Source organism: Sus scrofa, chromosome 4 (assembly GCF_054392235.1).
Source record: "Sus scrofa isolate SSC_HxYL_T2T_F1_AM1 chromosome 4, Sscrofa_HxYL_maternal_Yorkshire_Landrace_v2.0, whole genome shotgun sequence".
Taxonomy (NCBI): Eukaryota; Metazoa; Chordata; class Mammalia; order Artiodactyla; family Suidae; genus Sus; species Sus scrofa.
In genome coordinates, this window is record NC_139386.1 from 67,848,067 (window position 1) to 67,862,235 (window position 14,169).

Sequence of the window (14,169 nt, forward strand, 5' to 3'; positions counted from 1 at the left end):
AGGAACTCCTCTTGATAATTTCTAATGCTTCTCCATTGTTCAGGCTTCCCTAGACCTTCCCCAGCTGCCTTGTGGTTGTAAAGTAAAAAATTGTCACCCATGTGCTACCTCAAGTTCTTGTAGGATACCAGTTTTATGCATAGTGTTCCCTGGGGCACACGGGACCAGCTGGCCTTGCATCTCAATAGCCAGCTGGCCTTAGTCCTTGGGGCTTTACCTCCAAGCATCCAGTCCGACTCTCTCTTGAGGCTTCCTGGATTCTCATCACAGGGACCTCCGGAGCCCTCGCCTGTGGGCCTCCAGCCTTGCCTGGGCATGCCTGAACTGGAAGTGCATGCACAGTTTAGTTGCTGTCTCTGGGCCCTCTGCCACTTATAAATGAATCCAGATTTAGGAAAGATTATGCTAATGGTAGTGAGCACCAACACCCTAATGGAGGCTCCAAACCATGATCCATGAGTCAAGAGGGGGAAGAGATTACAAAACCTCTCCTTAAAGGCTTGGGGAGATGACTTCACATGTGAATCCAGAGTTTGTTAAGAACTGAACACAAAGCCTTCAGTCCTCGGACCAAACCATGCATTCTCATTTTCCATCATCGATAATTTCTCTGTATCTTCTTATGGCCTAAAATTTCAGTGTCATTTTCCTTTCTGAGCAGAGCAAATTAGGAAGCCTAATTCGTTTGCTGACACTCACTTCAGGACACATTCTCTTAACAAGGCGTTCTGCGTGTCTTTTTTTTAAGCCAAGGTTTTCAAGAAACAGCTTGTTTAATAAATTCTCTTAAACAATTTAATTGCAAGCACATGCTATAATTTTATCAGCCTTGCTACAAGAGAAAAGGCCTCTAGTAGGCCGGTTCAAAGATTTTTTTCTTTGGGGGAATTCCCATTGTGGCTCAGTGGCTTAAGAATCCAGGATGTGGGTTTAATCCTTGGATTCACTCAGTGGGTTAAGGATCTGGTGTTGCCATGAGCTGCGGTGTAGGCCAGCAGCTACAATTCAGATTCGACCCTAGCCTAGATCCTAGGCCAATAACCAGCTGGAAGTCAACCAACTGAGGTGGTAGCAGGTCTTTGGTTAAATTCCATCAGAAAAATGATTGAATCATTTTTATCAGGAATGCTATTTCTTACATCATAGAAAAACTGTTCCAGACTTAGTTTGAATTGATTAAGTTAAGCTATACTTGTGTTACATGAGACTCTCTTTTCTCTTCTGGAGAGAAGGGAGTTTTAATTGACATTTCCCAGGATACTTGCAATCTAGGTAAAAGAAAAATAACTAGATGGAAAAAGGAAGCCATTCCCCTCTCCCTCCTCCCTTTTTTTTGTTTTTTGGGTTTGTTTTTGTTTTTTTTTTTTTTTTTTTTTTTTTTTGCTTTTTAGGGCTGCACCTGCAGCATATGGAGGTTCCCAGGCTAGAGGTCTAATTGGAGCTACAGCTGCACCACAGCACCAGCAACGCCAGATCCGAGCTGCATTTGTGACCTACATGCACCACAGCTCACAGCAACGCCGGATCCTTAACCCACTGAGCGAGGCCAGGGGTTGAACCTGCAACCTCATGGTTCCTAGTTGGATTCGTTTCTGCTGCACCACGACGGGAATTCCTCTCCCTCTCTTCTTTCTTTACATCCCTTCCTCCTCTACCACCCATGTGTTCCAAATGGCTCCACCAATTTACTTTTGGTAGATATTGGTTAATATAACTCAGTACAAGTGAAGAGTGTTCAGTGAGCAATGGTTAGTATCTACATTTCTTAGTCTTTTTCCAGTTCTGCAACTCCATGTTGCCTTGGAAGATGTGATATAGAAATCGCCACTATTTCATCTATTTAGGAAATTCATATAGTACCCACTCTGTAGACGGTTTCGTGCCAGATTCTGTGGGAGAGCAATGAAAACAATGAATAAGGACATGGTACCTGGCCTCTGAGAGGTTTCAATCTAGGGGAAGACAAATGCCCTATTTGGAAACCTATAAATTAACTTTTTGATCATTATCCCCTCTTTCTGTAGGTCTTGATTGAGCACAGCGGTACGGATATTAATCTGGAAGGAGAAAATGGCAATACAGCTCTGATAATCGCGTGTTTCACGGATAATAGTGAAGCAGTGGAGCTTTTGGTTTGCATTTTATTCATATGTTTTTCTATTTTCTTTATCTTTTAATTCAACACGAATTTTCTTTATTTACAACATCTGTCAGTTTCTCAGCAAAAAATGGTTCTCTGTGTTTGGGTATATGTACACCCCCTTCTGTCTTAAATGGGTCTGAGATGGCTTATCGAAGACTAAGAGGAAAGCATTAGGGAAAATATGAGAAAGTCAAAGTGAAAAGAAAATAAAAGAGAGGAAAAATTAAGGTGAAGCTGGTGGGCAGTCTAGAACACAAAATACAGAGTATAAGGGCCTATATGTTCATAAAGGGAGACCATTTATGGCTCTGAGCTTCTGAAGAGTCAAAGGAAAGATGACTATAGCCATATGCAACTTAAAATAAAAGCCAAGAGAAACACAGCCAGACCTGTTCCCAAGGCAAGAAGAAATTGCTGCCATGGGTTCTCAGAAAGAAAGCTCTGTATGATATAATGACTAAGGGCCTTGTAAGCCACAGCCCTAAAAGCAAAGCCAGACTTCTCTGCTGTGAGACTTCCTGGGGTGGTCCATAAAACTCTGGAGATGCCCACCAGAATGGCTGAGTCCTGCTCCAAGAAGTACCCTTTCTGCGTGTGGTACCAGAGCCCCAGCAAATAGCTGTCTTTTAAATATTTCTTCATCACATGTGCAGTATTCAGGCCAGGTTCTATATTTTTCACACCTGATTTTCCCTCTCCACCATCCCAGAAAGAAAATGAAATAAAAGAATTTCAGAATATCTGCGGGGTATTTCCATTTTCAAATATGTTCTAACGTACTTACTGTATACTTGGATGAAAGGATATCTTCCTTATAAGCTATCATGATTGGACCAAAAAGAGAATAAATAAGTTAACTAAAACTCAAACCAAGAATTTAGCAAAAGCACCCCAAATGAACCAAAAGAAAATTGGAGTCTTAAAGAAACACTGAAATGGAAAACAGAAAATAATGCTTTTAGAATTAGTTGATAAAGCGAGTTACTTCCTTTGGAAAAGATAATAAAACAGACAAGTCGGCAAGTCTAACCACAAGGGAAAAAGATAAAGCCCAAATCAACAATATTAGGTGGGGAATTTTAAAATGACAATAGGTCATTACGCACAGTCCTAACCGAAAAAAATTGAAAATGCTTTTTTAATGGATAAATCTCTGAAAGTAATTAAAATGTCAAAATTGACTTAAAGATCTGTAGGGAACCATAACAAGTAAAAAATGTATCCAGCTAATGGTATATGCTTTTATAGATTTTATGAATTCTTTCATTTATTCATTTATTTATTTTGGCTGCATTCCCCCTCACCCCTTCACATGTAGAAATTCCCAGGCCAGGGATCAAACCCATGCCACAGCAGCGACCCTAGCCACTGCAGTGACAACGAGGGATCCTTAACCCGCTGCCCCACCAGAGAACTATAAGTTCTTTCAAACTTTCAAGGGAAAAGTTTCCATATCAGGTAATAACCTTCCTATGGCACAAGAAAGCTTGTAGATTAATTTTATGAAGCGGGCATAATAATAATTCTAAAATCTGAGAGCCCCCTCCAAAGAAAAATGTAAATTGATTTCGCATATAAATAAATATAGATGAAAGTCTCAAAAATACTAGCACTTAATTCAACAGAATATCTAAAAGAAATATGACACAAATGAACTTAATTACAAAAGAGGAATAGACCCAGAGACAGAAAACACATTTGTGGTCACCAAAGGGGAAAGTGGGCAGAGAAAAGGAGACTTTAGGTTGGGATTAATACACATACACTACTATATATAAACAGCAAGGACCTAGAGGGAACTACACTCAATATTTTGTAATAACCTATAAGGGGAAGAACCTGAAAAAGAAATATATATATAAATATATATATATGTACACACACACATATGTAACTGAGTCATTTTGCTATACACTTGAAACCAACACAACATTGTAAATCAACTGTACTTCAATTAAATAAAAAGTAACACTTAATACCAGGTTGGCCTTATCCAGGGAATGTACAGGCAGTTCAGTATTAAATTAGATTTTAACCCATCAATTGACCTGAGCTGACAAAGCATATTATAGCAATCTAATTTATCTTTAAATGGATGTAAAGTTATCTATAAAGTATTCTTACAGATCTATAAGAAAAAGGCATTGCTCCATAAAAAATTGGCAAGGGACACATAAAATTTTTGTAATGTCTCTAATAATCAAAAAGACACGTGCTAAAACAATGAGGTAATATTGTTTTTCATCGCTTAACTTCAATGAATGAAAAAATCCTTATTGTTTACAGTGATGGAGAAATTTTAATGAGTCAGGGACTTTATACACTGTTGGTGTGAATACTTTTTGACTCACTAATTCTCATTCTTGGAATTCATCTCAAGGAGATAATTAAAGCTATCACTGGTATCAACATCAACATTATATATAGCAGAGAAAACTGAGAAAAATGAAAATACTGGATTCATTACATAAAATTTGGTATACCCCCAAATGGAATAGGTACTTGATAAAATCATATAATTTAAGAATATCGTTAGGTAAAATACTTTTTTGAAGTGTGATCACATAATATATACATTAATGGGTAAATAGCTGAAAGTAATTTTTTTTAAAGAGCTGCACCCCTGACTTATGGAGGTTCCCAGGCTGGGTGTTGAATCAGAGCTACAGCTGCTGGACACATCCACAGCCACAGCAATGCTGGATCCAAGCCGCGTCTGTGACCTACACCACAGCTCACGGCAATGCCAGATCCTTAACCCACTAAGCAAGGGAAGGGATGGAACCTGCACCCTAATGGATACTAGTCAGATTCGGTTCTGCTGCACCATTATGGGAACTACCATAAATGCAAAGAAATAAGACAAAACATATTACTTTCTAAAATGTAAAACCAATGTAATGTCTCTTTTTCTAGAAAGTGAAATTATAGGTGGTATTTTCTTCTTCACACTTTTCTGCTCTTTTGAAAATCTCTTGTGATAAAATGTACTTAAAACTGAAATCCAGTGATCTATAGAAAATGATAGTTGAAAGTGATTGACTCAGAGGTAATATACCATTCAGTTTTTTTAACAACTTCTAAATAGAGAACTTTCATTAATGAAAATGTCTGATTTTCATAGTTTAACATAAGTGCTGGTCAAATCATTTGTTCATTGCAGAATTGAAAGGAAAATAATCTGGGAAATATGACTTTATTTGTATAAGGAATTGAGAATGGATATAGGAGGAGTCATGATAATGTTTTTTACAAAATCTCTTGGAGTTCCCTTTGTGGCGCAGTGGTTAACGAACCCGACTAGGAACCATGAGGTTGTGGGTTCGATCCCTGCCCTTGCTCAGTGGGTTAAGGACCCGGCGTTGCCTTGAGCTGTGGTGTAGGTTGCAGAAACGGCTGGGATCCTGCGTTGCTGTGGCCCTGGTGTAGGCCAGTGGCTACAGCTCCGATTAGACCCCTAGCCTGGGAACCTCCATATGCCACGGAAGCAGCCCAAGAAATAGCAAAAAGACAAAAAACAAAACAAAACAAACAAACAAAAAAACTCTTTAGTTCCACAGAAAAATAGGCTGACTTTAGTTTGCTGGGGGAAGCAGTTTGATATTTTGATGTCTATGTTGTTACTTCATCGTTAGAAAATATAAAGAGACCAGGGCACTATATCCAACCACTTGTGATAGAACATGATAGAAAATTTGGGAGAAAGAATGTATATATGTGTATAACTGGGTCACTTTGTTGTACAGCAGAAATTGACAACTAAATCAACTATAATAAAATTTTTTACAGAAAGAAAATGTAAAGTGTCTCTATTTCAGAATCTTAGCCTAGTTCCAAAATTACCTTCTTGCCTAGATTTTATATCACAAGAAGCTTTTCCACATAGTTTTTCAAAGGCACAGAGTAGTGAAAAGGTCTAGGAGAGGCATATAAAGTCTTGCCCATTCTTGTCATCTGAGGCTTAATGTGTGTCATTTGACTTGTTTTGTCCTTTCTTTTCTTCCAGTTAAATAAAGGAGCCAAACCATGTAAATCAAATAAGTGGGGATGCTTCCCGATTCACCAGGCTGCATTCTCAGGTGCCAAAAAATGCATGGAAATAATATTGAAGTTTGGTGAGTAGAGGCTTTCCTCCATTATATAATATAAAGATGCCTATTCTGGTGGATGCTATTAATTTGAAAAATAGTTAATAGAAGTCATACGTGGGCATCTAAGTCTAAAAACCTTTTCTTTAAAAAATTCCTTTTATTTCTTTATGATATGTATGATGTTGAATTTTATTTTCTCCTAAAGGTGAAGAGAATGGGTACAGCAGAGTAGCTCACATCAACTTTGTAAACAACAGGAAAGTCAGCCCTCTCCACATGGCTGTTCAAAGCGGTGACTTGGAAATGATTAAAATGTGCCTGGACAATGGTGCCCAGTTGGACCTGATGGAGGTAACGGTTCATATTCTCCCCAATACCCCCCCCTTTTTTTTTTGGCTTTTTAGGGCCACACCTGTGGCATATGGAAGTTCCTAGTCTATAGGGGTCAAATTGGAGCTATAGCTGCTGCCTACACCACAGCCACAGCAACTCGGGATCCGAGTCACATCTGTGACCTACACCACAGCTCACGGCAATGCCAGATCCTTAACCTACTGTGTGAGGCCAGGGATCGAACCTGCAGCCTTGTGGTTCCTAGTTGGATTCGTTTCCGCTGTGCCATGACGGGCACTCCCTCCTCAATACTTTGACTGTAGAGTTGTCATATGTTGTTTGCCAAAATGCTTGACAGCTCTTTGACATTTAATTTAGATTGAAATGATAATATTTCCTGCTGTTCATGCAGAAGCAGAACAAGAGGTTCTCCCAAATTTTAATCTATCTAAAGAATTTCAAGAGCTATGAAGACAATTGTAAACACAAATACAGATATAGTAAAGATAATGACACTTGTGAAACGCACTGACAGGGCTGTCAAGAGCTGTCAGGTGGCAAGGAAGGAAAATTGCTAGTTATGGTTTTTATACTGCTGCCTTTTGATAGCTGAATCTGATTACTGTTCACCACCTTAAATTCCATATTCCTTAGGAGTTCCCATTGTGGCTCAGTGGTAATGAACCCAACTAGTATCCATGAGGATGTGGGTTCGATCCCTGGCCTCGCTCAGTGAGTTAAGGATCTGGCATTGCCATCAGCTGTGGTGTGGGTCATAGATGAGGCTCAGATCTGGTTTTGCTGTGGCTGTGAGGTAGGCTGGCAGCTGCAGCTCCAATTTGACCCCTAGCCTGGAAACTTCCATATGCCATGAGTGTGGCCCTAAAAAGCTAAAAAGAAAGGAAGAAAGGAAGGAAGGGAGGGAGAAAGGGCCAATCAGAGAAACAGAAATTTCAATGAATGACATCACTGGCATCAGTGAAATTGAAGCTCAGACCTAGTGTGTGACTTGTCTCTCTGTTTTGGGTCAGAAACCTCAAGTGGAGAAATGCCAGGTAACTCATGAAGTGCCTAGATTAAGGGACTTGACCCTTAGCCTGGGAACTTCCATATGCTACAGGTACACCCCCCTCCCCCCCCAAAAAAAAATCAAGGAGTTCCCATCATGGCGCAGTGGAAACGAATCTGACTAGGAACCATGAGGTTGTGGGTTTGATCCCTGGCCTCGCTCAGTGGGTTAAGGATCCAGTGTTGCCGTGAGCAGTGGTGTAGGTCACAGACGCAGCTCGGATCCGGCGTTGCTGTGGCTCTGGCATTGGCCGGCAGCTACAGCTCCAATTGGATCCCTAGCCTGGGAACCTCCATATTCCGAGGGTGCGGCCCTCAAAAAAAATAAAAACAAAATAAAAATAAATAAGTAAAATTTAAAAATTGCATATTCCTTGATTTCATTGGCCTGGGGAGAAAAACAACTGTTTAGGTGTGATCCTGAAATTGGGGCTTCAGTATTGATTGATGCTGATATCAAAACTCTTTACAGAAAGGGAAGTGCACTGCCCTTCATTTTGCAGCCACCCAGGGAGCCACCGAGATTGTTAAACTGATGGTATCATCCTATTCGGGCAGCCAGGATATTATTAACGCCGTGGATGGAAATCAGGAAACGCTGCTTCACAGGCAAGTCTCCTCTCTATCCTTCTGCAGACAGATTTTTAGTCTTCATGTCCTTAATTATACCCTGCAAGGAAAAGTTAGCACTTACAGTAGCAAGTAGGTTTCTTTTGTGGTTCAAAAGAAAAGAGCAGAGATAACCAAGATCCTATGGTTCAACTGGAATCTCTATGTTCCTCTGGAATAGAGTAGAATGTTAAGTAGATGTTCATAGGATAACACCTCCAGTGGAATATTCTGGATCAACTCTTAGACTAGGGCTTCTAGGCTCAAGATACATTTCCTACATGCTCAGGAGGTCAACATACATGGCTTTTTAAGCCCTTTCTAATCTGTTCCGGTTCCTCTTGTGTGTTCTATCCTCATTTTCAGTGAAGGTAATGAGGCAGATAAACATGGAAGGTCCACTTGTCCTACTCTATGTCCATTTCCACTTAGACCCACAATTACACATAAACGTTCTCAGGACACATGTGTATCTTTAGGGATTGAGAGCCAAGCTCCAAAGAAAATAAATACTTTTGTTGAATTTAACAGAAAGACACATCAGAGAAAAGCATCTGAAACTGTAGGCTTTACTAGCTTCTAGGACAGGAAACAGGCAGTGTAGACTGAGTTCAGTTCTTGGGGAAGTCAAGACTGAATGTTCCCTACCTGTATGAGTGAAAGAGGTGTCTCAGACAAGCCTTCTCTGTCTCTCTCTGTCTTTCTGTCTGTCTGTCTGTCTGTCTGTCTCTCTCTCTCTCTCTCTCTCACACACACACACACACCTGCAATCCTCAAATGACAGAAAAGAGCTGAGATAGTCTCACTAGATAACTGGACCAAGAAACCCACCACATCCCTTGGGGAAAAAGAAATTCTAGCACCTGACACAAGATCTGGCTCTACTGGGAAGATGAGGTATGAATGTGCACATTAGCAAAATAAAATTAGGGCTTTAATATACAAATGTGCATAAGAAGGAATGATTTTAGGATTACAGACCCAACTACCTGACCAAAGAATCCATCCTTAGCTGAGAAATCAGCTGGACATACTCAACTTGGTTTGGCCGAAGACTTCTGGAGCCATTTCAGTCCAATTCTGATGAACCTGATACTGATCTGTAAATATCCTGGAATACCCTTCTAATAGCCAGTGAATTTATCTTGAGTTTATCTTTAGCTTCAAAGGAAAGTTTATTCTTCAGGCTACCATTGCTTTGAATACAGCAGTGCAAAGATCTCAGCAGTCTGCAGCCCACGAGTAGCAAAGCTCTCGACTGAAAAGATATAGAATGAATCAAATGGGGCCTTAATATTATTATTTATTTCCTAAAATTACCAAATTCATTTAATATAATTTATAATGCAACCTCTTGTGAATTGGGAGTGAAAACTGGCAAGCTGAGTCTGAGATTCATACACAGAAGGTTAAGAAAAGCTCAGATAATCATGAATAGGAACGAAGAAACAAGATTTCCAGTAGGAAACATAAACTTTTAAATCATTAGTGTTACATTTGTTATGGTGATGCTTTTATACAGATCGAAAATTTTTATTTGCTTTATTCATTAACATTAGCCTTATGGCTGGTTATGAGATGGTACCAACTGACTTCAGTTCTCCCCATCATTTTTTGGCTTCATAAAACTTTAGGAAAACTAACACTGCTTGTTAACCTTTGCCAAAAAGGGGGCATGTTGAACCCTGCAGATGAATTTTATGTGCACCTTGCATGCAACTGTTGTTATCCTTCATAGTTACAAGGGTAACAGTCAGTTCCTTAGTCTTTTATTTTAAACTCTCAGAACAGATTTTACTCTTCATTTCAGAACTTCTTTATGATGGTTTTACATGGAGAAAGTAGGTTACAAAAAGATGAAGAAGAGGAGTTCCCATCGTGGCTCAGTGGTTAATGAATCCGACTAGGAACCAAGAGGTTTCAGGTTCGATCCCTGGCCTCGCTCAGTGGGTTAAGGATCTGGCGTTGCCTTGAGCTGTGGTGTAGGTTGCAGACATGGCTTGGGTTCCGTGTTGCTGTGGCTCTGGCATAGGCTGGCAGCTACGGCTCTGATTAGACCCCTAGCCTGGGAACCTCCATATGCCGCAGGAACGGCCCTGGAAATGGCAAAAAAAGACCAAAAAAAAAAAAAAAAAGATGAAAAGAAAATCTTTTGATGTATTTGATCTTTCTCTATTATTCTTTGAAAAGTTACCCTAATCAGAATCAGTTATAGATTTTGAAAGGTTATTAATTCTTTAGTATTTTATCATGGGGAGTTCCTGTCGTGGCGGAGTTCCCATCCTGGCTCAGTGGTTAACAAATCTGACTAGGAACCATGAGGTTGTGGGTTCGATCCCTGGCCTTGCTCAGTGGGTTAAGGATCTGGCATTGCCGTGAGCTGTGGTGTAGGTTGCAGACGTGGCTCGGATCCCGCGTTGCTGTGGCTCTGGCGTAGGCCTGTGGCTAAGCTCCGATTAGACCCCTAGCCTGGGAACCTCCATATGCTGTGGGAGCGGCCCAAGAAATTGCAAAAAAAAAAAAAGAAAGAAAAGAAGAAAAAATAGTATTTTATCATGGTACTTTTCATTTTCACGTTTTTTTTTTTTACTAGAGTTGTGCCTGATTTCTGCTGTACAGCAAAGTGACCCAGTGATACATATGTATACATTCTTTTTCTCATATTATCTTCCATCATGGTCTGTCCCAAGAGACTGGATAGTAATTACCCGTGCTGTACAGTAGGACCTCATTGCTCATCCATTCTAAATATAATTGTTTGCATCTGCTAACCCCAAACTCCCAGTCCATCCCTCTCCCTCCCCCTTATCATGTTATTAAATGATCTTTAAGTCCACATTCTGAACATAGTAACTTTATTTTATATATTTATATTAATTGTTCCTTATATGCTTATAATTTTCTTTTTGCAGAGCCTCATTATTTGATCACCATGAACTAGCAGACTACTTAATTTCAATGGTAACTCTTCTATCGACATATTGATTTTTTATTACCATTTATAGCTGAAAAATCACATAATTACAAACTGTGAATTTTAAAAAATAAACCAAATTTTAATTTCTTGCAAAAAGCCTACAAAAAGGTGATTAATACATTTGCAAAAAATTTTGTATCTGAGGTGATGAATGTTCAGTAACCTTACTGCGATAATCATTATGTGATATGTCAAATTATTATGCCATACACTTTAAGCTTGCATAGTCCTATATGTCAATTATACCTCAATAGAACCAGAGGGGGAAAAAGATGATTGCTACCTTCACAATATTCACAAATAGAGTGCATTTTGTTTGACTATATATATTGGCCAAACCTCATTTCCAGGAAGCAGGAAGTACCAGAGTGTACTTTTAGTGTGGGGAGTGGGTAGCTCCATGGCAAGGAAAGCTCTTCCATGAACTGGTCTCAAGAGACCGTCAGGCTTGGTGCTCTACTGACCCTTCTTCAGCACAAGTGGCTTTGAGGTGGAAGCACACGTGACCTTCACCTCCCATTATAATCCTCTATCCCAGCTGCCTCAGGTGCCAGTTCTCAAACAATGAAAAATGAAGAATTAAAAATATTGTCCAAGGTTTGTTACAAGTGAAAGCATAAGATCTTTTTCACCCTTAGAAGTGGCATCAATTGGCTTCTGAATTAAATTTTAGTAAGCCCTTTGCCCAGATGAGTCTATAAAGTCTATGTATTTATTCGAGCCCCACCATATCAGTAACGAATGTTGTCCCACTTGTAGTATTTCACATGTATTTGTTGTCTATAGCAACTATTGAAATTGTCATATTTACATAGAAGAATCCTGGGAAGACTCATTATATACCATAGTTTTGTCATGCACGGTTTCCTGCAAATGCAGCCATCTCTTCACCTGGCAAGAAGACTGTGGCAGGACCTCACTGACCACCACCATGCTCTGAAAGGGATACTGCTGCCATGGTCATCTGTATTCAGTGGATCCCAAAAGAGCAGGGTCATGTCTATAATTGGGGTTTAAGCTATGTTTATCACACTGTCCAAAAGATAGAATTCTTTGCATGAACTCTTAAAAAGCTTTTGTTTCTTGTCCCAGCAAATATTATAACTATAGCATGTAACAGTAAATATTGACTTAGTCATTAAAATATATATCTATGAGATGTGAGTTGTTAAATGAAAATTCTCTTAAATATTTGGCGAAAATGTTACTTTAGAATTAGAATGATTTCAATTCAATGATTTCAGCTCATCAATTTCAGATGAAGTAGTTTTAAAAAAGTAGACAGTTTTTATTGTTATAGTTGACATACATCTTTTTATTAAGTTATAGTTGACATACGTCCTTATGTTTGTTTCAAGTGTACAGCATAGTGATTCAATATTTGTGTACATTGAAAAATGATCACCACAGCAAATCTAGCTACCATCTGTCACCATTCAAGCTTATGAAAATTTTTTTTCCTGTGATGAGAGCTCCCAGGACCCACTGTCTTGGCGATGGAAGTGAACAATTTCTTGTGAATGCATTAGAATTACAAGCACAATAAACTAAGATTTTTTTTTTTATCATCCATATTTAAAAATCTTTTTAGTGGGAACTAAACTAGTACTAGAGATCAAAATTTTTATTTTTATGATTTCAGCAATAAGATAGATCTATTGCCAGATCTCAGTCAACAGATTACCATGTAGAAGAATTTTTGTTGTTGAAGTTATAAAAGAATGCCTTGATTTTTTTCCCCTTTGATTCATATATTGTATGCCTTATAGGGAAATTCAAGAAATTATATGCTTGAGTGCTGACCATATTTTGGACACTGTATCCTAATGAATACACAACTTATAGATTGTAACGGAAGCTGATTTGCCTGTTCATAAGCTCTTTATTAAATGACTTTTATTTTAGGGAGCAGATATTGATAGCACGGATTCTGAAGGACGTTCTCCACTTATCTTAGCCACCGCTTCCGCTTCCTGGAATATTGTCAATTTGCTTCTCTCTAAAGGTACGAAGATGGGCTGAGCCAGGCCTTTAGACTACTACTTAGTGTGGTCAAACATTTAGTATCCATTTATTGTGAGCCAGGCTTTGGGCCAGGTGCTGTGAATACAAAGATAAATGGAATACTTCCCAGGTCTTGGGTGATTTTCAGTCCAGTAGGGAGCAGTACTTGAAAAGATCATTTAAGAACAATACTAGGGAGTTCTTCTGTGGCACGAGGGGTAAGGATCTGGCATTGTCATAGTGGCTTGGGTTGCTTCTGTGGTACGAGTTTGATCCTTGGTCCGGGAATATCCCCATGCTGCAAGTGTGGCCGAAAAAAAAAAAAAAAAAAAGGAGCATTAATAGATAACATTTTTAAGGGAATTCTACTCCAGGCATTTTGCTGGACATTTTATCTACATAATCTCAGTCAATCAATCCTACATGATGTAGGTACTGTAACATCCCATTTTAGATACTAACCCACTATGATAACAAAGAAAAGTTACCTATTCCTCTTCTCTTTTGATCTCCTGTCTCTCTATATTTATATTTTCTGTTTAAAAGGTGAGACCTCATATATTAATTATTGTAATAAATCACACATTCACCATCCCCTTACACACCTACGCACACCGTAAGGTAAATACATTAAAAAATATGTTTAGTTTTCTTACCTAAATAAAGATTTTGGTAATTTAAGGATTGGCAGACTTTTTCTTTTTCTTTTTTTTTTTTTTTTTTGTTTTTAGGGCCACACATGCAGCATATGGAAGTTCCCAGGCTAGGGGTAAAATCAGAGCTGCCATGACGAGCCTACACCACAGCCACAGCAATATAGGATCTGAGCTGCATCTGTGACCTACACCACAGCTCTTGGTAACGCCGGTTCCTGAACCCACTGAGCGAAGCCAGGGATCTAACCTGCATCCTCATGGATGCTAGTCAGGTTCATTTCTGCTGAG

At 39.2% G+C, this 14,169-nt stretch overlaps 1 protein-coding gene across 30 annotated transcripts in view; it reads left to right on the forward strand.

The window, feature by feature from the left end:
- TRPA1 (transient receptor potential cation channel subfamily A member 1) overlaps window positions 1-14,169 on the forward strand; it is a 253,695-nt gene that overhangs the window by 210,863 nt on the left and 28,663 nt on the right. For all 30 annotated transcript variants that reach the window (XM_085022114.1, XM_085022097.1, XM_085022113.1 and 27 more), the window contains 6 exons: window positions 2,025-2,132; window positions 6,150-6,258; window positions 6,440-6,585; window positions 8,108-8,244; window positions 11,157-11,205; window positions 13,127-13,226. In XM_085022114.1, coding sequence (XP_084878240.1) covers window positions 2,025-2,132; window positions 6,150-6,258; window positions 6,440-6,585; window positions 8,108-8,244; window positions 11,157-11,205; window positions 13,127-13,226 — 649 coding nt within the window. The remainder of the gene's footprint in view (window positions 1-2,024; window positions 2,133-6,149; window positions 6,259-6,439; window positions 6,586-8,107; window positions 8,245-11,156; window positions 11,206-13,126; window positions 13,227-14,169) is intronic.